At 37.3% G+C, this 22,422-nt stretch overlaps 2 protein-coding genes across 2 annotated transcripts in view; both read left to right on the top strand.

Moving 5' to 3' along the window:
- Nucleotides 1–11,762: 11,762 nt before the first annotated feature.
- Nucleotides 11,763–22,422, top strand: part of BLOC1S1 (biogenesis of lysosomal organelles complex 1 subunit 1) — a 154,180-nt gene continuing 143,520 nt past the window's right edge. The window contains exon 1 of the mRNA XM_076007350.1: nucleotides 11,763–11,768. Coding sequence (XP_075863465.1) covers nucleotides 11,764–11,768 — 5 coding nt within the window. The 5' untranslated portion in view covers nucleotide 11,763. The remainder of the gene's footprint in view (nucleotides 11,769–22,422) is intronic.
- On the top strand, nucleotides 12,407–13,345 carry LOC105865729 (olfactory receptor 6C2-like). Its single transcript, XM_012754558.3, has one exon. The coding sequence runs from the start codon at nucleotides 12,407–12,409 to the stop codon at nucleotides 13,343–13,345; it is 939 nt and encodes a 312-aa protein (XP_012610012.2).

Genomic DNA, 22,422 nt, shown 5'->3' on the forward strand with positions numbered 1-22,422 from the left:
CATTTTCATAAAGTGACTTTTGATTTTTGGGTAGATGCCCAGTAGTGGAATTGCTGGATCAAATGAGAGATCTACTTATATCACTTTAAGGTATCTCCATATTGCTTTCCACAGAGACTGAACTAGTTTGCAGTCCCAACAGCAATGTAGGAGTGTTCCTATCTCTCTGCATCCACGCCAGCATTTATTTTTGGGGGTCTTTTTGATAAAGGCCATTCTCACTGGAGTTAAGTGATATCTCATTGTGGTTTTGATTTGCATTTCCCTGATGATTAGAGATGTTAAGCATTTTTTCATATGTTTGTTGGCCATTATTCTGTCTTCTTTTGAGAAGTTTCTGTTCAGTTGTAAGAGTTATTTACATATTGTAATACAAGTCCTTTATCAGATATATGATTTGTAAATATTTTCTCCCAATCTTTGAGTTGGTGGGGTTGTTTGTTTGTTTGATTGTTTTTAGACAAAGTTTCACTCTGTTACACAGGCTAGAGTGCTGTGGCATCAGCCTAACTCACAGCAACCTAAAACTCCTGGGCCCAAGCAATCCTCCTGCCTCAGCCTCCTGAGTAGCTGGGACTACAGGCACATGCCACCACACTAGAGTAATTTTTACTATTTTAATAGAGATAGGGTCTCACTCTTGCTCTGACTGGTCTCCAACTCCTGACCTCGAGTGATCCTCCAGCCTCAGCCTCCCAGAGTGCTTGGATTACAGGTGTGAGCCACCATGCCCAGTCTCTTTTTCATTTTCTTACTTGTGCCTTTTGAAGTGCTAAATTTTTAATTTTTAATTTTGATAAAGTTAATCTTTTTCCTTAACAAGTATGCTTTTATGTGTCATATCTAAGAAATATTTGCCTAACCCATGGTTACAAAGATTTCCTCCTTTGTTTCTCCTGTGTTTCTTAGCCTTTAAATTTAGGTCTTTGATCCATTTGGAGCTAATTTTTGTATATGGTATGAGGTTAGGATCCAAATTCATTTTTGCCCATTCCAACACTATTTGTTCATAACACTACCCTCTTCCCAATTGAATTGTCTTGACACCTTGTTGAAAATCAATTGATCATAAATGTAAGAGGTTATTTCTGGACTCTCAATTATGCTTCACTGATACTTACACTAATACTTGATTACTGTGGATTTATGGTTTTGAAACTGGGTAGCATAAGACCTTTAACTCTGGTCTTTTTCAAAAACTTTTTGACTATTCTAAGTCCTTTGCATTTATATAAATGTAAGGAAAAGCCTATCCTCATTTTATATTTTAATTCTTAAACCTCATAATCCCATTTCTTTTGTACTCAGAGCCCACACTATTAGATTTATTAATCATTCTTTCCTTTTAGTTCAATCTCTACCCAGGAGTAATTGAGAAAAATTCCTTTATAAGTATATTATTATATTTCATTACAAAACCTTAGTTATAATCTTTAGAACCAGGAAACGTTTCATTCCTAGTAATGTAACTTAGGGAAACTCTTACACATGTGCATCAGGTAATATGCATAAAAATATTAATAACATTACTATTCAAAGTAACAAAAAACTTGAAGTACAACATATGTCCATTGTCAAAGAGTAGTTTAATAAAGTATGGTCATATTCATATAATTTAATACCATAGAATCATTGAACAAACTTTAGCAACATCCATCAACATGAATGAATCTCATAAAAATAATGGAAAGGGCAGAAAGTAAGACATAGAAGAATGCATATACATAATTCCATTCGTACAAAAGTTTTTAAAGACAAAACAAGACAATATAATTAACATTGTATATATTGATAGTAAAACTGCAATAAAAAAGGAAATGATTATGGAAATATTCAGGATTATAATTATGTCATCAGGGATGGAGAAAAACATAAATGTGGTCTGGATAGGTAAGTGGAACTTGTCTAAAGTTATAACAATGATTCATGTCATAGCCTGAATTGTAGTTATATTGAGCACTTGCTTTATTTTTCTTATTTTTAAAGTGCATAAATGTTTTATGTATGGTTTATGAAGAAATGTTTTTTTATATGAAAAATGAATTGCATGAAAAAATAATCATAAAAGTTTTGATATTTAAATAATAAAAGAATATTTTGTTCAACTCTATGCAAATTAATTTGAATATCTGGGTGAAATAAATATCATTATAAAAATATTATTTATTAAAATTGACCCAGGGAAGCACAGGAAATCTAAACTAATTTCCATAGAAGAAATAGAGAAGCTTGAGAAAGAGGCATCCTTAAAAAATGCAGTAGGCCTACTATAGTAGTTTCACAGGTGAATTCCATTAAACTCTTAAGATTGAATAACTACTTACTTAGTCCATCTAGATAAGTGTGAGGCTGAACCCTTTCATGATGACTATAGCTCCTTAAATCAAAAATAGCTTTTCTTAGATTTTGAGCATGTGTTTTTAATGTAAATTTCTCATCCACTGAAACCATATTTGTTTATTAAATACCAGTGTAAAGTTGCATTGTTCTCTCTGTGGCACCCACCAACTCTAGAATGTTCTTGTATATACATTTTGGCTCTGCTGTACGAATGAGTGATATCTCACTGGAAGGTCTTCCCCAGTTTACACTGAGGAGCCTGTGGCTATTTAACTTTCCAATGTGATCTACATGTCTATCCAATACATCAAGGCCAACCATGCTTGGGTTCATAAGATGTAGGTACTTCTACACCACAGCTGAAGTCAAATACATCCTCTCAAGCCCAGAGATCCACAGTGCCAGAGACTTGTACAAGATCCTGGAGGCTCTAAGGAACAATGAGACAAAAAAGCAATACTCTACACCTTCCCTTAACTGTAGCCCACTATTCATTGCACAAGCACAAGGCAGGCCTATCTGAAAGGAACCTAAAAAAGACCTTTCTACTCCAACTAGAAATTCAGAAATGCTAATGGAAAAGATTGACCGGTTTGAATATATTTTTTAAGCATTTTTTTAAAACTTCTGTGTGGAAGTAAATAAATAAGCCAAAGACAAAAAAAAGTGACAAACTGGGAAAAATATTTGCAATTGATATTAGAGATTTTAAAAACTAAGCTCTCTAGCTCTAAAATGCTTCAAGAAATCTATAAGGAAACATCACTATCCTAATAGAAAATAATGCAAAGACAATATGAAAGTATGATTCAAATAAAAGAAAAATAATTCCTAAAGTCAAACTTATTCATAATGAGATAGATGTTAAAACATCACTGAGTTACTGATTATCACCCATCAGATTGAAAATGTATCCAATAGTTTGATAATACAATTTATTGTCAGGGCACTGGAGAAACTGGCACTCTGCTAAAATTTGTAGGAATATAAATTGACATAAGCCTACAAAACTCAATTTGACAATAGCTATAAAAATTCAAGTATCAAGGCCAGGCATGGTGGGTCACGCCTATAACCCTAACATTTTGGGAGACTGAGGAGGGAGGATTACTTGAGGCCAGGTGTCTGAGACTAGCCTGAGCAAGAAAAAGACCCTGTGTCTACAAAAAATTAAAAAATTAGCCAAGTGCAGTAGAGCCTGCCTACAGTCTCAGCTACTCAAAAGGCTGAGGCAGGAGGACTGCTTGATCCCAAGAGTCTGAGGTTGCAGTGAGCTGTATCAATGCCACTGTACTTCAGCCTAGGTGACAGAGTGAGAACCTGTGTCAAAAAAAATAAATAAATTCAAATAAAATTCAAATGTCAAAGTTCAAATGCATTCAAAATCTAGCCCCTTAACCCTTCAATCAAGAAATTTCATATTGGGGATTTATTCAATAAGTGTACTTGCAAATGTGTGAATTGATATTCGTTTAAGGTCATTCATTTCAGCATTGCTTAGAGTAGCAAAAGAAGTCAATCAATTGAAATGTCCATCAACAGAAGATCATTTTATTCTTTTCAAGAGAGGTTCCATTCTATGGAATACCTTACAGCTACAAAAAATAATTTAAAAGCTCTTTGTTTATTGGCATGGAAAGATTTCCATTATACTATGTATTTAACTAAGAAAAATGCAGAATATGGCATATGGGCCCTTGTGTTTTAAAAAGATAAAAAATTAATCATCTAATTTTGCTTATGCCTAAAAATACGTAAAACACTGGAAAAATAGTGAAAATGTTCAGATGGATGATTGAACCTATGAGAATTAGATGGTGACAAAGAGCTTTCACTGCATATCTTTTTTATACTTTCTGCTATTTGAAAGCTTTAAAAAGTCATATAAATGAATATGTGTTCATCATATAAATATATACAAATACAACTCATACAACATATTCATCAACAAATGAACTCATATTGTATAAAATATATTTCCAAATTGGTTCCACTGATCAATACCTAAGTGGACATATAGGAATAACATTTATCGGGTATTGGGCAGGTGGGAGGGCAGAGGAAGGTATGGGTATATACTTACATGAGTGCCATGCGCACCATCTGAGGGATGGACATGCTTGAAGCTCTGACTCCATGGAGGAGGGGGGAGGCAACATACATAACCTAAACATTTGTATCCCCATAATATGCTGAAATTTTAAAAAATTCCCATTTCATTCATATTCAAACATTATATTTATATTTTATTCATATTTATTTTAATTAATATTCATAATTCATACAAAATACAGAATGAAAGGAGTTTATACAATGTATATATCATAAAAATAAATACCAATACCACACACTGAAATGTGTCAAAAGTGGTATTTGAGGCAAATGTATCATTTTAAATGCATATATTTGCAAAACATGGCCAAAGTCCAACTTTTAAGTTTAGAGGAATAAAGCAAGATAAATTCTAAAGAGGATATTAAGATATAAAGATAGGATATAACATATGAGCAGAAATGAATGAGCTGGAAAACAAAGGTACAGTATGAGGGGAATTAATAAAACTCTCTCCCAAAAAACTAACAATCTTATAATTCTCTGATTTAAATTGAGTAAGAAAAAATAAAGAAGGTACAAATAATATTAAAAATTAAAAAATAGTCTTGATAGATACAGCTGAGATAACAAAGATAAAAATATTATAAAACATATGCATAAAGGTGAAATTTTAGTAAAATGGACTAATTCCTTTAAAATAATCTGACTTCAAAAAATAAAAAACCTAGATGGTACTATAAAATTTAAGGAAATTAACAAATAGCTTAAAATCTTTTAACAAAGCAGACACTAGACCCAAATATTTTAAATTTGAGTCCTATCAAACTCTCAAGGAACAGATAATTCTGAGGAAATAAAACTTCTTCAGCAACAGGAAAAATGTGACTACCCCCCAATTTATTATATAAGGCTAGTATAAACCCTACCCTAACATAATGTAGCATCAGCACAAAAAAGGAAAACTAAAGACAGTCTAATTCAGGAGCATATCTACCAAAATGTTTAGTAAAACATTAGCAAATTGAGCCCTTTTTTCCATTGAAAAAATAATAACCAAGTTTGGGTTTATCTCAAGGACACAAAAGAGGTTTAATATTAGCAAACCATTTAACATCATTTTATCACTCTAATAGATAAAAGGAGAAAAATATTATATTTACTAGATGCACTAGATTTATTTTACTAAATATGATAATTTACTTGATATAAAAAAATTTTTATAAAATTCAACGCTTTTCATGATAACTCTTAGCAAGCTCTGAATGGATGTTAATCATGGCATGTCCAATTGAACCCAAATGAATTAGCTTTGCTCTTCCCCATTCCAGTTATACACTAAGAAATAAAACACTCTAAAAGTAAAGTTTATTGCAAACAGTGGAAGAGTAAGTGCACAATCTGCTAAAATCTTATAATGAATCACATAAACGTGCAAAACACACATCATTTGACCTACGACCAAAGGGAGAACTGTTTCTCCTAGGGTAGGAAATGGTATGGCTTCATTTCAAATCCTGTATCTCTCAGTGCATTCCTGAGTGGCCCCTTTGAACTCCACTGAGAAGAATCCCTTAAGCAATGAGAAGAAAAGTAAAAATAAACTGCACTTGTGATTTTTCAGCTAACACATTGTTTTGTACCTGGCCTGTTTCTGATTCTATTGTTGCATCTTCCTTTCTCTAAGGACACAGTCCCAAATGATAGCTGTTTAATTTTTTTCCTCACAAAGTTCATTCAAGTTCACCGCACTATAGTTAATTAGCAACTTTTGAACCTGGGATCCCAAGGGGTCCTTTTGTCTGTTTAATCAGATGATCTCCTAAACACCTGTTGTAGACAAAACAGATATAACTTACACCATTCTTGTTAATATAGAATTTTCAGGGAAACCTATCCTCCTGTACATAAATCAAGATATTGACTTAGCCCAAACCAAAGAGAGTTTCTCATCATCACAATCATCTTTAATTCTTCTAATTTTATAGGATATATGAGCATTTGTCCTAGAATTAAAGTCAGAAAATATCCTTTATTTGGTGTACTTGTAGGACTTGCTCAAGGTAAAGAATATTTGAGGAAGACTCCTGGGAAATTGTAGGCAATTGGAATCTAAGAGACCTCTGTCCACTCACAGACTTACCGGTGAATGCAAGTGTGGGTGCATGAAAAATATAGTACACGCTGTCACTAACAAACTCCTGCTTGGCACTGAGTTATCCTAAGGATTTTTGTGGTTAAATTTCCCACAGAAGTCATAAACAGCAATCTGGAAGGTGAGTATGGTTTACTAAGTTTTGCTAGTTGTTCACCATTCAGAACCCAAACAGTTCAAAGTTACAGGGCAAATTTTGACTTACATGTTTCAAAACCCAGATCCTAAATAATTATAAACAATGTTTTTCTATAGGAATCAATAGAATGTCACTCTATTCTCTAACAAGTGACATTTGAGTTTTAATAAGACTTAGAAAAGTGCCGTTAGAAGAGGTTTTAAGGACAGGACAGTACAATAGAGGGAGCGATTATAGTCCACCATGTATGAGATCCTGGGAAAATATTCCTGTTCTCTCAGTCCAGCAAAAATGTCTCCCTAATGCTTATTTTTTGCTATTAGACTTAAATATCTACCATTAGAGATAATTCCTTCTGTTTAATGAGCAGTACCATGAAGCATACCTGAAAGAGTAAAGCATTCTGTTATTAGTAAGATAATAAAATAAATCAATGAACTTTCATATGCTATCAGGCATGAGTTTACCTAATATGTACCAGAGGAGACTAGGACACTAATGGATATCAATTTTTGTTTTGCAAAGGACAGAAATTAAAATATTATGGGTTCCTAGAGATTAAGCCAGGTTAAGCAGACCTTGGTGGGTACTATATGTGGACATGTAGAGCTTTGATGAGAAGACAAAACAGAAGAGCAGGAATGCTTCTCCACTTTTACATTGGGTTTGGTGTGATCATTCCCTAAGTAGTACATGGAGGAAAGCAGCAAATATTCCAGCCATTTATTTCACACCCAAGTCAGATTCCTTTCCATAAATCCAGGGTTGGAAGGCTCTGAGGTGTGATCTGAGCACATGTTGGAAATGGACACTGTACCATCAGTAGGAAGGAAAGAACCATATTTTCCCAGTCTCAGGGGAAACACAACTCAGGATTATTGTGGGTAATATGTTGCGACAGCCAAGAGAAAACCATTCATGTTCCAAACTAATCAGGGTCTCCTGGGAAGATCCTGTTCCATCCCAATAATGAGAAAAATTGGGAGCCCTAGAGACAGTGCTGCAAATGTGAAACATTTCAGTTGCTAAAAATGTAATTATTATTGTTGAAGAATAACTGTCTCTCTGCAATGGTCCCTAACTCAGAACTAAAGAAGCTCTGGACAGTGATTCACCTAGTTACCTGGCAGTTACTTGACAGATGGCAGCACAAAGAGGATGTTGGTCATTTTCTTAGAAGACAAAAAGGAGAAGTCAATCAGTCAAATAAATAGTTAAGTAGGTGGTGATCTGTAGTAGTTATGAGTTGAATTTCTGTAGTCAGATTGTTTGGATTCTTATCTCTGCTTTGATGACCTTGGTTCACATTTTACATTGATGACCTTGGGCAAGATTCTTAGTATTTCTGAACCTTGGTTTCCTCATTTGTAAAAAAAGAATTAAGTCACAACCAGCCTCAGAAAGTTGCTTTGAAAATTGAAAGAGGAAATCTAAATGCTTGACATAGCACATTTGACATTTAGTAACTGCCTTTTAAATGTTACCATCATTACCAGTTCTTGGAGAAGTTTGTGAATTAAGTTGAATACAGCAAAAAGATAGTCTTTGCCCTGGTATCTGCCATAAAAACCTATTATTATTACATGAAATTCCTCATTAGAAATGTATTCTTAAATTTACAACATAAATATGCCTTGGTTAGGTAGCATAAATATGATTATTAGCTTCTAAGACATTAAGTGAATTTATTTTCCAGATCTCCTACAGTACTAATGCTAAGTTTTCCCAGAAGTAATATAGTTACTAAGGAAAGAACTGGAATGAACGAGGTATCCTTGGAAGACAAAGCATATTAGAAGTAGCAAACATCCTAATGGGTGAGTGGAAACTGGAAAAACAAGAAAAAAATTCCTGAAATTTTTTCCTAACTTGATATAATAGGGGGGAAAAGCACGGATTTAGGATTTGAAGAAGTTGGATTCGTCCTTCGACTTTGTGCCTGCCAAACCTGGGGCTTGTTGACCCTCTGGCTTTCATCTTTAAGCCAACTGGGGGATTGGCTAAAATAATCTTTAAAGACCTTTATATCTCTCAATTTATGTAGCTCTCTTAAGTCCTTAATCACCTTGTTTATTGTAATCTGGCACTCATTTGGCTAAGGTTTTTTTTCTTGTTTCTGTATAATAGTTCAAAGATAAAGAGACAAGGCAGCATGAACAGAGCATGAAAGAGATTTCTGGCAACTTAGTGAGAACTAAAGGAAAGTATTCTCAAGGTGATGAAATAAGAGGGCCCTAACACAAGCTCAGAAGAGGATTTGAGAGCTGTGTGGTTACTGAGGGGATGGGAAGTGAACGTCCCAAAGAACAATGTTTGAATTAAGAGTTTTGAGCAAGGAATCACATCAGAAAGTGCAGTGTAGATTACAAATATAAAAGAAATTCAAAAAGAATGAATTACTGTTGTATGTAATTGAGTTATATGTGTGATTAACAGATGTACCAACAAATACTACTTTTTCAGAATATAAAAGGACTCTATAATTTTGCATTTCATTTTAAAGATAGCAGAAAACTTAAAATATATGTGTGTAATATAGTAAAGAGGGCAAATGATAAGGTAAAAGAAAGTGTGGGAGAGTGTGCAAACTCTGTTCATGCAGTAAGGGGCAGCAAGTCCTGGAAGAATTAGAAAAGCTAAATAAAATTTATTTGATGTTTGTTCTTTACCAAGCATGATGCTAAGAGCCTAAAAGAATTAGCTTGTTTAGTGCTCATGATAGCTCATGAAGAGCATACACTCATTATTTGCATTTCACAGAACACACAGTTATTATCTGCACTTCACAGACTAGGAAATGGAGCCCATTACAGAACTTCTCAAGGTTTCACAGCCATTAACCACTTCGGTATGGCACTCACCAGCCGGGAAACCTTGCCCACAGCCGGCACTCATAGTCTGCATGATAGTTTGTGCTGTGCATTGACGACAAATCCATTTTGCTCTTGTGTGATGAGGAAAGCTTTAAAGCACTGAAAGCTTGTTTTACTTTACAGGCAGCTTTACTTGCAATGTAACTCAGAATAGGTAACATATACATATATGTTTTCATTACAGTATTTTTAAATGTTCACAATCTTATTTTGATAAATGAAAAATTAGAAAAGTCATATCACAACTGTCGGCTAAAGTCACTGTGCACATTCATCTGTGGCTATCGACTATAGTCGACGCTGGTACCAAAGTGGTTAAATGGTTGAACTAGGTTTCAAGCCCTGATCTATCTTATTCCAAAGTCCACACTCTGAATTTATACCTATGAAATTAACCCAGATGGGCTCACTCCAAGGAGATTTAAGAACCAGGACTCAGTAGCCTCAGCCAAACTCTTTCAAAGAAAATGGGATAAAGAAATGAACAGAAAAGAAATCCTCACTTTTAGGCCACCCTCTTCCACCTACAGTCCTCCTTCCATCATCCCACTCTTAAGCCCCATTAGCTTTTTAAAAGATTATTTTTAATTTATTCTTACATACAGATGAAATAACCTAGCATCATTTGGAGGATTATGATTCAAAGTGACCATTTATCCTTCTAATTTCTAAAATTGCCTCAATACACTGAGGTTCTTTGTTGGGGATTTAAAGCTGAAAATGTAAATGGACTGACAACACAATCTTTCAGTTACACTTTAAATGTAATCAGTCAATAACTGTCAAAGAAAAAAATATCTGGTCTCATTCATTCAGTAACAATTTATTGAGTATCTGTCATCTGCAAGGCAAAGAGCTAGTGTCCTGTATCTACAGTGGTTTACAAAATAGATAGGGTTTGTGTTCTCATGGAGCTTTCTAGAAAGTAGGTGGTGGAGGTAAAAAGTAAATGAATATGTAATGACAAATTATAATAAGTATCCAAAAAGAAATAAACAGAGAAGTGTTTTTATAACATTGGGGTTAGAGAGAACATAGTTAAATAAGAATCTGCAGGAAGATATCTTTGACGGGTTCATATTTAAGCTGCAACATGAAAAATAAGGTCCATCTATGCAAGAATGCAAGCAGAGCATTTCAGGGACAGAGAAAACATTGTAGAAGTCCTAAAGTGGAAAAGAACTTGTTACCTTCAGGGCACTGAAGAAGACTGGTACAGCTGGACAAGCAAGGGATGAATTAAGAGTGCTAGTGATATGATCATGAAAGTCCTTATAAATCAAAGGAGTTTGAATTTTATTCCAAAGAAAATGAAACTCCACTGAATGCTTTAAACAGAGTAATGGGTCTCATGTATGATTTTAGAAGATCACTGGAGTTTTCTCTTTAGAATGGTTTTGTGAGTGTTTCAGTGCAGTTCAGAAAGGGAAGAAATCAGAAGGACAATGTGGATTATCATAGCAAACAAGAAAACAGAGGCTGAGAGCAGAAGAATTTTAACTTTGCCACCTTAACTACAATCAGCCCTGCTTACCTTGCATGAATCCAAGATGATGAGCACATTAGAGGTATTGTTTCTAAAATATGCATGATTACAAACCATGCATATTTTATGATAGGGTTTTTCTATTCATTAACACAGGTAATATAAAATAGCTTTATTTCCAAGGAGCTGTTAAACAAAGAATGACTTTAGCATCAGATTAATACTATTATCAATATAGTAAAAAGAATCTTTAATAAGAGCCTCTGGCTGGTCTCTGGTATAATGCTCAACAGTGCTATTCCAGTAGCATTATTGGTTAACTACCACTCCAATAGCATTCTTGATTAAGAGGTTAACAAATAAAATAAAATCTTGGCTTAGCTAACATTGTTACCTCGCCCCACTGCTAATTCACGCTGACAGTCCCTTTCTCTGATCTAATTTTTTTCATAAAATGTATTTTATTTTATTTTAAAATATATCATTTTATTTTATTTTATTATTTCAGAATATTAGGGGGGGTTACATAAATTGTTTTTGTACCATTTGTGTTAAAGTCGTAGGTGTGCCCATCCCCTAGATAGTGTGCATTGTACCCATTAGGTATGAATTTACCCATCCTCTCCTTCCCCTTCCCAGCTGCTTGATTTCCAATGAATGTCATTTCCATATGTACACATAAGTATTGATCTAATAGTTCCAATTTAATGGAGAGTACATGGGGTGTTTGTTTTTCTCTTCTTGTGATACTTCCCTTAGAATAATGGTCTCTAGTTCCATCCAGATTGTTGCAAAAGGACAAAGACCTTGAATTTTTCTACAAAAAATTCATCTTTTTGTATGGCTGAGTAGTACTCCATGGTGTACATATACCACATTTTATTAATCCACTCATGTATTGATGAGCACTTGGGTTGCTTCCACATCTTTGCAATTGTGAATTGTGATGCTATAAACATTCAAGTGCAGGTGCTTTTTTATAGACTGCCTTTTTTTCCTCTGGGTAAATTCCCAGGAGTGGAATTTCCGGATCAAACAGTAGTTCTACTTTTAGTTGTTTGAGGTATGTATATACTACTTTCCACAGAGGTTGTACCAGTTTGCAGTCCCACCAGCAGTGTATGAGTGTTCCTATCTCTCTGCATATATGCTAACATTTGTTGTTTTGGGACTTTTTGATAAAAGCCATTCTTACTGGAGTTGAGTGATATCTCATTTGGTTTTGACTTGCATTTCCTTGACAATTAGAGATGTTGAATATTTTTTCATGTTTGTTGGCCATTAGTCTATCTTCTTTTGGAAAGTTTCTGTTCATGTCTCTTATGTTTACACACAGAGCAGGCCATAGTCAGGATTCAGTGATGAAAAATTATACAGCAATAACAACATTCATCCTGGTGGGACTAACAGATGACCCAAATCTACAGATTCTGCTTTTTATCTTTTTGTTTCTAACCTACTTGTTGAGTGTTGTTGGGAATCTGACTATTATTACTCTCACCTTGGTGGATTCTCACCTTAAAACACCCATGTACTTTTTCCTCCGGAATTTCTCCATCTTGGAAGTCTCATTTACAACTGTCTGCATTCCCAGATTCCTCTACACAATGGCATCTGGAGACAATACTGTTACCTATAATGCATGTGCCACTCAATTATTTTTTGTTATTGTCCTGGGTGTCACTGAGTTTTTTCTCCTGACAGCCATGTCCTATGACCGTTATGTGGCCATCTGCAAGCCCCTGCATTACATGACCATCATGAACAACAGAGTCTGCATCAAGTTCCTTATTGGCTGCTACATAATTGCTCTAATCATCGTCATCCCACCATTTGGCATGGGCTTTGAGCTCGAGTTTTGTGACTCCAATGTCATAGATCACTTTGGCTGTGATGCTGCCCCCATCCTGAAAATTACCTGCTCTGACACAGAGTTTATAGAGCGTTTTGTCCTAATCTTGGCTGTGTTGACACTCCTGTTCACGTTAGTGTGTGTGATTTTGTCCTACACGTACATCATCAGGACCATTCTCAGATTCCCTTCTGCCCAGCAAAGGAAAAAGGCTTTTTCCACTTGTTCTTCCCATATAATTGTGGTTTCTATCACGTATGGAAGCTGCATCTTCATCTATATTAAACCATCTGCAAAAGAAGGGGTCGCTGTTAACAAGGTGGTGTCAGTGCTCACCACCTCAGTTGCCCCAGTCATGAATCCCTTCATTTACACTCTGAGGAACAAGCAAGTGATACAAGCTTTCAAAGACATGATCAAAAGAGTCGCATCTATCTCAAAGAACTAAAAGACAACTGAGTGCAAAATGACAAACTATAAAAGAATTTCTTATCTCTGTGTTATTTTTTCCTAATTCTATACATGGTTTTTGTATAGCACAACCTCATTCTGTTCCACTTACAGCCCGATATTGATACAAGTATTAATTAACTTTTTTTAGCTCAATCTACTCCAAGAAATACATGGGAATAAATCTTCAGCAAACATATATAACCACACATCTACTATTACTTACAGAAATAAGGAATATAGACAGCATCAATTTACTATGATATTGGGGCTCATCCAATCCTCTTATACTGACTGATATGTCCTGAATTTAGCCCCAGATTTCCCGGGAACATCAGCAATGGTGACCTATGTCTACAGGAATGAGCCTGTGGTCTCCCTGTTTGATAAAATTCATTTTCCTATCTCCCCCACTTCTCTGGGAGATAAAAATGTGAACTAAAATTTTCCATTAATTCCATTTGTTTAAAATGTGTAGAATTTCTTTTTATAAAAGCCCCAACTCTGTCTAAATAGAATTTCATACTCCTATCATCTGTGTGTGTAATCTGTGTATGTCTAGGTGCATTTGTTACCTTTCTTGTAAAGACGGTTTAACAGGCTTAAAGGGGTTAATGGGACAGACAAAACATAAATGACAGTTTTGACTTGAATTCTGTTCTGTTATCCAAGTTATTTGCCATCATGATTTTCCTAATCATTTTTCTAATATTTTTAAAACATTAAAATTTTCCCAAATATTTTTTCTAAATACAAAAAAATTTAGTCTCAATCACAAAGGCTTACAAATTAACTATTGATTAAAGAATTCAAATTTAAGTGTCCAGTTTTTGCCTTTTCAATTTAGACCTTGCTCACTACCTCTCTCTTTCCTCATAATCTTCTCTTCTTTATCTGATGCTCTAGGAAAATATGTGCTGTACCAGGGGTCAGAATGTCCAAGTTCCACTCTGGTCTTTATTACCACCAACTCAGACAAATCTCCCTTCCAGATTTCAGGAAGCATTAAACTGAAGAGCAAGATGGAGGAGTTAGGTGGCACTAGGAAACAGGCAGGAAATTCCAGTGATACATGGGGGTTAGGGAGTGTTATCCCAGGCTGATTTACAGGACCAAGAAATTCAACCATAATGGACAAGCAGTCCCAAAATTCCTGATGCCAGAGACAAAGAATGAATGAGTCTGAAGAGTACACTGAAAATTACATTAGAAAAAATAAATCTTAATTCCCCTACCTCATTCACAATCTATCCACTGGAAATTTCTAGATGCAGAATATGCTTTTAAAAATAAAATGGGGAAGAAATATTTGTGGCGATTCTGGTAGACCATAATATAGTTCTTAACAAATTCAAGATTGAAATAATATCAAGTATCTTCTCTAACCACAATGGTATAAAACTAGAAATCAATAATGAGGAATTTTATAAAATTCATAAATATGTAGACATTAAACAACACTCTTCTGGGCAACCAATGGGCCAAAGAAGAAATGAAAATGAAAAATTTAGAATATCTTGAGACAAAAATAAAACACAATGTATCAAAAATTATGGGACATAGCAAAACCAATTCTAAGAGGAAAGTTTATAGTATTAAATGCCTATATCAAAAAATAAGAAAGATCCCAAATAAACAACCTCAAGGTACTAGAAGAATAAACTAAGACCAAAGTTAGTAGAAGGCAGGACATAATAAAGATCAGACCCAAAATAAACAAAATAGACTAAAAAAACAATAGAAAAGAACAAGAGAAAGAAAGAAGGATATAATTAAAATCAGACCTGAAATAAATAAAAGACTAGAAAAACAGTAAAAAAGAACAACAAAAAGAATAAAATGAAACTATGAGTGCTAGGTAGATAGTGAGGGATTCCGGGTCTAACAGCAGTGCCCATGACTGACTCACCCCTTCCCAATGATTTGAGCCTTTAAAATGGGGGGGGGGAGATTGTGAAAAATGGCAGATTAGGGATGACCTCCTGGCTCTCTGCTCTTGGAGTGGGAGATGAAGAAGGCAGCCTGAATCACTTGAATGGGTAGTTCTCCCACAGGATCCGCTTCATGGAATTGCAGGGACACTTCGAGGGGCAGCAGTGCTGGGAAAAGGAGGAAAGTGACTCAGTGGATTTGCTGTGAAGTTCTGAGAATCTGAGTGGTACTGCGGGGATTGGAGTGTAATAGTTCCTCAGAAGAGAAGTGGGAGAGAGAACATTTTCTAGTATGCATTCAGGCTGACCTCAAGATCGCCAGGCAAAAGGCGGTCAGCTATTCCAAAGTCGCCGCCATAGCCCAGGGGCCTGAGGAAAATCCCGTAGCCTTCCTCCATCAGCTCCAGGAGGCAATAAAGAAACACACCACTCCCCGTGTGAATTCCTATGAGGGGCAGGTGATATTAAAAGACAAATTCTTGGCCCAAGCAGCACCAGATATTAGGAAAATCTTCAGAATCTTGTCCAGGACCCTACCACCTCCCTGGATGATATGGTGGCTGCTGCTAATTCTGTTATCTGTAACAGAGCTTATGAGCTTGAGTCTCAGGCTCCAGAGAAGGAGTGGGGTAGGAGGCTAGGCATGCCCAGTTAGTGGCAGCATTAGCGCCCACATGTGGACCAACAGCCAAAGCCTACACCAAAGGAAGGGAACTCCAGTGCTGCATCTGATGACAGGAAGGGCATTGGGGCCAAGAACTGCCCCAATAAGGACAACCACCGAAGGCCCCTTATCAGTGCCATCAAACAGGTCACTGGACTGCACCCTGTCCTATGGGATTATCCCAGGAGAAGAGTCAGTCCTCAGACGGGATCATGGCATGACAATAAAGTGGCCCACTCCTGTCAGCTCCCTGGCAGATAACAATCATTGGACTGCAGCCAAGGGTAACCTTCCTGGTGGCAGATAGGCCAGTAAGTTTCCTTCTTGATACTGGGCTGCCTACTTTATCCTCCTCGCCTACTATGGAAAACTGAGCACTCACTCCTGTGTGGTTGCTGGAGTTTCTGGGGTCCCTACCAAACAATTCTTTACTTTGCTTGTAGGAGGATGTGACCATTGAAAGTTTGTTTATGGTAATTCCCACTTGTCCCATCAACCTGCTAGGACGGACTTACTTTCTAAACTGAGAGCATAGGTTTCCTTCTACCCTCAGGAGGAACCCATCATCAGCCTCTTAACAGAATCAGAGGTCTTGGAACAAGATCAACAGAGATACCACAAATATCCCTGCGGTAGTTTGGGACATTGGTTTGCCCTGGATAGGTTCGGGATAACACCGATGCCATCCTAGAGTCTACTGCCAATCTCCAGACATGAGGAGAGACCTCTTAGATCCTGGTGGATGTCCTTAATAATTCCCCTGGTCACACTATTACTCTACATTCTGGGAATTCTTATAGTGGGAAAGTTCCTCATAAATTTTCTCACTACATTTATTTCATCCTGTCTAGAAGCCATGAAGTGGCAAATGGTCTTACATTTTCTGCCAGCCCTGGCACCTACCTCCTCACCTACAACCTCAACAACCTACTGAGACCATATATTGAAGTCCCCTGGAGAGATCTCTGGAAAACCTATAAGAGGCCACCCAAATAAGAAATCATCACCCTTTACTCAACATGAAGCAGCTAGATGAGTCGGCACCCCTTCCCAATGATTTGGGCCTTTAAAATAGGGGAGGGGAGATTGTCAAAAATGGCAGATTAGGGATGACCTCCTGGCTCTCTGCTCTTGGAGTGGGAGGTGAAGAAGGCGGCCTGAATCACTTGAATGGGTAGTTCTCCCACAGGATCAGCTTCATGGAATCGGAGGGATGCTTCGAGGGGCAGCAGTGCCGGGAAAAGGAGGAAAGTGACTCAGTGGATTTGCTGTGAAGTTCTGAGAATCTGAGTGGTACTGCGGGGATTGGAGTGTAAGCTGGCCACACTCAGTGGCCAGCCAAACAGCTGTGTGATCCATGCCACGGGGGGACGACTTCTCCTTCACCGACCTCCACACCCACGCAAGCAGGGAAGTGCCTGAAGACAGCGTGATGAGGTAACACGGACGGGCAGGCATGTTGGAGAGGAGGCAGGAGCAGAAAGTAATTTGAAATCTCCACGGCACGGTGCAAGGTCACCTTTGCTGGGAGATCTATAAACGCCAGCGGCTTATGCCTCGCTTGTGAAGGGACAGAAAAGTGATATAGATTGTTCATTTGACTGAGTTGCCCAGTGGACTTGGGCAGCGGCCCAAGCACTGCTAGGGAGGGAGCGGAAGAGGGGGACGAGAGCCATCCTCCAGGACCCTCCCAGGGGTCTCCAGCGTCCCATGCCCCGCCACCACCAGGGACGCACAGATAGTTTTCACCCCTTGGTGGAACTTGTCCGTGGACCCTGGCCACTTGAGCTCTGCCGGTGAAGGGACAGAAGTGGGGGTGAAAGCCATCTTCCAAGTCCCTCCCAGGAGTCTCCAACAGCCCAAGCCCCACCACGGGAGTCGTGCAGGAAGTTTTCACTTGTCTGCGAAACTTGTCTGCAGAACCCAGCCACTTGAGCTCTGCCAGTGAAGGGACAGAAGGGTCCGTGGACCCTCCCCAAGGGTCTCCAGCGGCCCAAGACCCAACACCGGGGCACAGAAAGTTTTCACCCCTCAGCGGAACTTGTCCATGGACCCCAGCCTCTTGAGCTCTACCAGGGAAGGGGCGGAAGAGGGGGCTAGTGCCATCCTCCGTGGATCCTCCCCAAGGGTCCACAGTGGCTAAAGCTCCACTGGTGACACACAGAAAAGGGATAGTTTTCACCCTTCAGTGGAGATTCTCAGTGGTCCCTGGCAGCTCAAGCACCGCTGATTTTAGTTCATAATCCAATCCCTGCATCTCCGATCCTCAATAAATCATCCAGATGAGAAAGAACTAGTGAAAGTTTATAGGAAACATGAAGGACCAGAGAGAAAAATCACCTCCAAAGCAAAATACTCATTTTCCATCGTCTGACACCAACTTAAATGATATGAGTAAACTGACAGAGGAAGGTTTCCGAATATGGATTGCTACAAAACTAAATGGAATTGAAGAGAAAATAGAATCACAACATAGAGAAACCACAAGAACAATACAGGAAATGAATGAAAGATTCTCCAAAGAAATTGAGACTATCAAGAAAAACCAAACAGAAATTCTGGCAATGAAGGAAACAATCAAAGATCTCCATAATTCAGTAGAAAGCCTAAAGAACAGGATAGACCATGCAGAAGAAAGAATCTCAGAACTTGAAGATTATGCCTATGCTCTAAACAAATCAGAGGAAGAAAGGGAACACAGAAACAAGAGACAAGACCAAAGTTTACAGAAAGTGTAGGATTATGTTAAAAAACCAAATAGCAGATTGATTGGGATTCCAGAAGGGGAAGAGGAACATTCACAAGGGCTGGCAAACTTATTTTATGGAATACTGGAGGAAAATATGACAGGCCTGGCCAGAAATCTTGATATCCAAATCTTGATATACAAGAAGCACACAGAACCCCTGGGAAACTCAATGTGAAAAGGCAATCACCTCACCACGTGGTTTTTAGTCTGACCAAAGTAAATGTGAAAGAAACAATTCTCCGTGCAGCAAGATGAAAGCAGCAAATGACCTACAAAGGTAAGCCTATCAGACTAATAGCAGACTTCTCATCTGAAACCTTACAAGCCAGGAGGGATTGGGTGCCTATCCTTAATCTTCTAAAACAGAACAAAGCCCAACTTAGAATTCTTTATCTGGCAAAATTAAGTTTCATCTATGAGGGAGAAATAAAGTCCTTCTCAGAAAAAAAAAAAATCACTGAAGGAATTTGCAAAGACCAGACCATCCCTACAGGAAGTTCTTAGACCTGCATTTCTAACCAAACAGGGCAGTAGACACTCCTCAAAGTGAAATCATCAAAGAATTAAAGTTTAGATACCAAACTAAATGATGGCTCAAGGAGTAAAACAAAACAACAAGACTCCACCCAACAATATGAATGGTAATCTTCCTCCAATTTTAATCCTTCCAATAAATGTAAATGGCTTAAACTGTCCTCTGAAAAGACATAGACTGGCAGAGTGGATAAAAATTCACAAGCCTAGCATCTGCTGTCTACAGGAAACACATCTAACCCACAAAGATGCCTGCCAGCTAAAGGTCAAGGGATGGAAAACTATAATCCAGTCAAATGGAAGTCAAAAGAAAGCTGGAGTAGCTATACTATTTGCAGATAATATAAGCTTTAAATAGCAAAAGTAAAAAAGGATAAAGATGGCCATTATATGATGGTGAAAGGGAAGATCCAACAAGAAGATTTAACAATTCTTAATATCTACGCACCCAATACAGGAGTACTCAATTACTTAAAGCAAACCTTGTCTAATCTAAACACCTTGTTACACAACACTACCATAGTAGCAGGGGACTTCAATACGCCATTGAATGATCTGGATAGATCCTCCAAACAGAAAATAAGCAAAGAAATAATGGACCTGAATAAAGCCCTTGATCAAAAAGGTCTGAGAGATCTCTATAGAGCATTCCATCCAAACAAACCTGAATTTACATTCTTTTCAGCAGCCCATGGATCCTACTCCAAAATTGATCACATCCTAGGCCGCAAATCAGATCTCAAAAAATTCAAGAAAACAGAAATTATACCTTGTATCTTCTCTGACCATAACGGTATAAAATTACAGTTCAATTCCTATAGAAACCCCTCACAAAATCATGGAAACTAAGCAACCTATTATTGAAAAGTTATTGGGTAAAGGAAGAAATTCAGAGGGAAATCAAGAATTTCTTTGAACAAAATGATAATGGTGATACCTCTTACCAAAACCTGTGGGATACAGCAAAAGCTTACCTGAGAGGAAACTAATAGCAATTAATGCTCACATCCAAAAAACAGAAAGCTTAGATACTGACAACCTAATGAATAAGCTCAAAGAATTGGAAAAAGAAGAGCAAGCAATTTCCAATCCTAATAGAAGAAAAGAAATAACAAAGATCAAAGCAGAACTGAATGAAATGGAGAACAAGAGAACTATACTAAAAATCAACAAAACCAGAAGCTAGTTTTTTGAAAAGATAAACAAAATTGATGGCCCTCTTGCTAGATTGACAAGGACCCAAAGGGAAAGGACTCTAATAAACTCAATAAGAAATGAAAAAGGAGAGATCACAACAGATACCAAAGAAATACAAAACATTATATTTGACTATTATAAAAAACTATATGCCCAAAAACTACAGAAAGAAGATGAAATTGACAAATTCTTGGATTCATACAACCTCCCTAAGATCACACAGGAGGCAACAGAATTCCTAAACAGACCAATCTCAAGCTCAGAAATTGAAGCAGTAATTAAAAACCTGCCCATCATAAAAGTCCTGGGCCAGATGGCTACACTTCAGAGTTCTACCAAACATACAAATATGAACTCATACCTATACTACAGAAACTATTCCACACCATTGAGAAGGATGGTATCCTTCCTAACTCATTCTACGAAGCCAATTTCTCCTTGATACCAAAGCCAGGAAAGGACACAACAAAAAAAGAAAATTACAGACCAATATCCCTCATGAATACAGATGCAAAAATCCTAAATAAAATTTTAGCGACTAGAATTCAGCAGCACATCAAAAAAATAACTCACCATGACCAGGGGGGCTTTATTCCAAAGATACAGGGATGGTTCAACATATGCAAGTATATAAATGCAATTGACTTCATCAATAAAATCAAGAACAAAGACCATATGATTCTGTCAATAGATGCAGAAAAAGCATTTGACAAAGTCCAACACACCTTTATGATAAAAACTCTTAACAAGGCCGGGCGCGGTGGCTCATGCCTGTAATCCTAGCACTCTGGGAGGCCAAGGCGGGCGGATTGCTTGAGGTCAGGAGTTCAAAACCAGCCTGAGCAAGAGCGAGACCCTATCTCTACTATAAATAGAAAGAAATAAATTGGCCAACTAATACGTATATAGAAAAAATTAGCCGGGCATGGTGGCAATGCCTGTAGTCCCAGATACTTGGGAGGCTAAGGCAGGAGGATTGCTTGAGCCCAGGAGTTTGAGGTTGCTGTGAGCTAGGCTGACGCCATGGCACTCACTCTAGCCTGGGCAACAAAGTGAGACTCTGTCTCAAAAAAAAAAAAAAAAAAAATTAAAAAAAAAAAAAACTCTTAACAAAATAGGCATAGATGGCTCATACCTTAAACTTATCAAATCCATCTATGACAAACCCATTGCTAATATCATTCTACATGGGGAAAAATTGAAATCTTTCCCCCTTCGATCTAGAACTAGGCAAGGATGCCCACTATCTCCTCTCCTATTCAACATAGTGCTTGAAGTCCTAGCGATAGCAATCAGGCAGGAGAGGGGTATTAAGGGCATTCAAGTGGAGGCAGATGAAATCAAACTCTCGCACTTTGCCGATGATATGATATTATACCTAGAAAACCCCATGGACTCTTCCAAGAGACTCCTAGACTTGATAACCGAATTTGGTAAAGTTTCAGGTTATAAAAGCAATATACACAAATCAGAAGTATTCATATATGTCAAGAACCATCAAGCAGAAACTCAAATCAAAAACGCAATACCCTTTACTATAGCCCCAAAGAAAATTAAATATCTAGGAGTATACTTAACGAGAGATACAAAAGATTTATACAAGGGGAAAACCCTATCAGACATTGGCCTAGGCAAAGAATTTTTGAGTAAGACCCCCAAGGCAATCACCGCAGCATCAAAAATAAACAAATGGGATCTGATCAAATTAAAAAGTTTCTGCACAGCTAAGGAAACCATCAGTAGAGCAAATAGACAACCCACTGAGTGGGAGAAAATATTTTCTCTCTACACCTCTGATAAAGGTCTAATAACAAGAATCTATCTAGAACTTAAAAGAATTAACAAGAAAAAAATCAAACAATCCCATCAAGAAATGGGCGACAGAAATGAAAAGAAACTTCTCCAAAGAAGACAGAATAATGGCATGTAAACATATTAAAAATGCTCAACTTCTCTAATTATTAGAGAAATGCAAATCAAAACCACAATGAGATACCACC

Source organism: Microcebus murinus, chromosome 10 (genome assembly GCF_040939455.1).
Source record: "Microcebus murinus isolate Inina chromosome 10, M.murinus_Inina_mat1.0, whole genome shotgun sequence".
Classification (NCBI taxonomy): Eukaryota; Metazoa; Chordata; class Mammalia; order Primates; family Cheirogaleidae; genus Microcebus; species Microcebus murinus.

Coding starts and splice junctions, on each gene's coding strand:
- LOC105865729 (XM_012754558.3), top strand. CDS start 12,407: ATGAAAAATTATACAGCAATAACAACATTCATCCTGGTGGGACTAACA.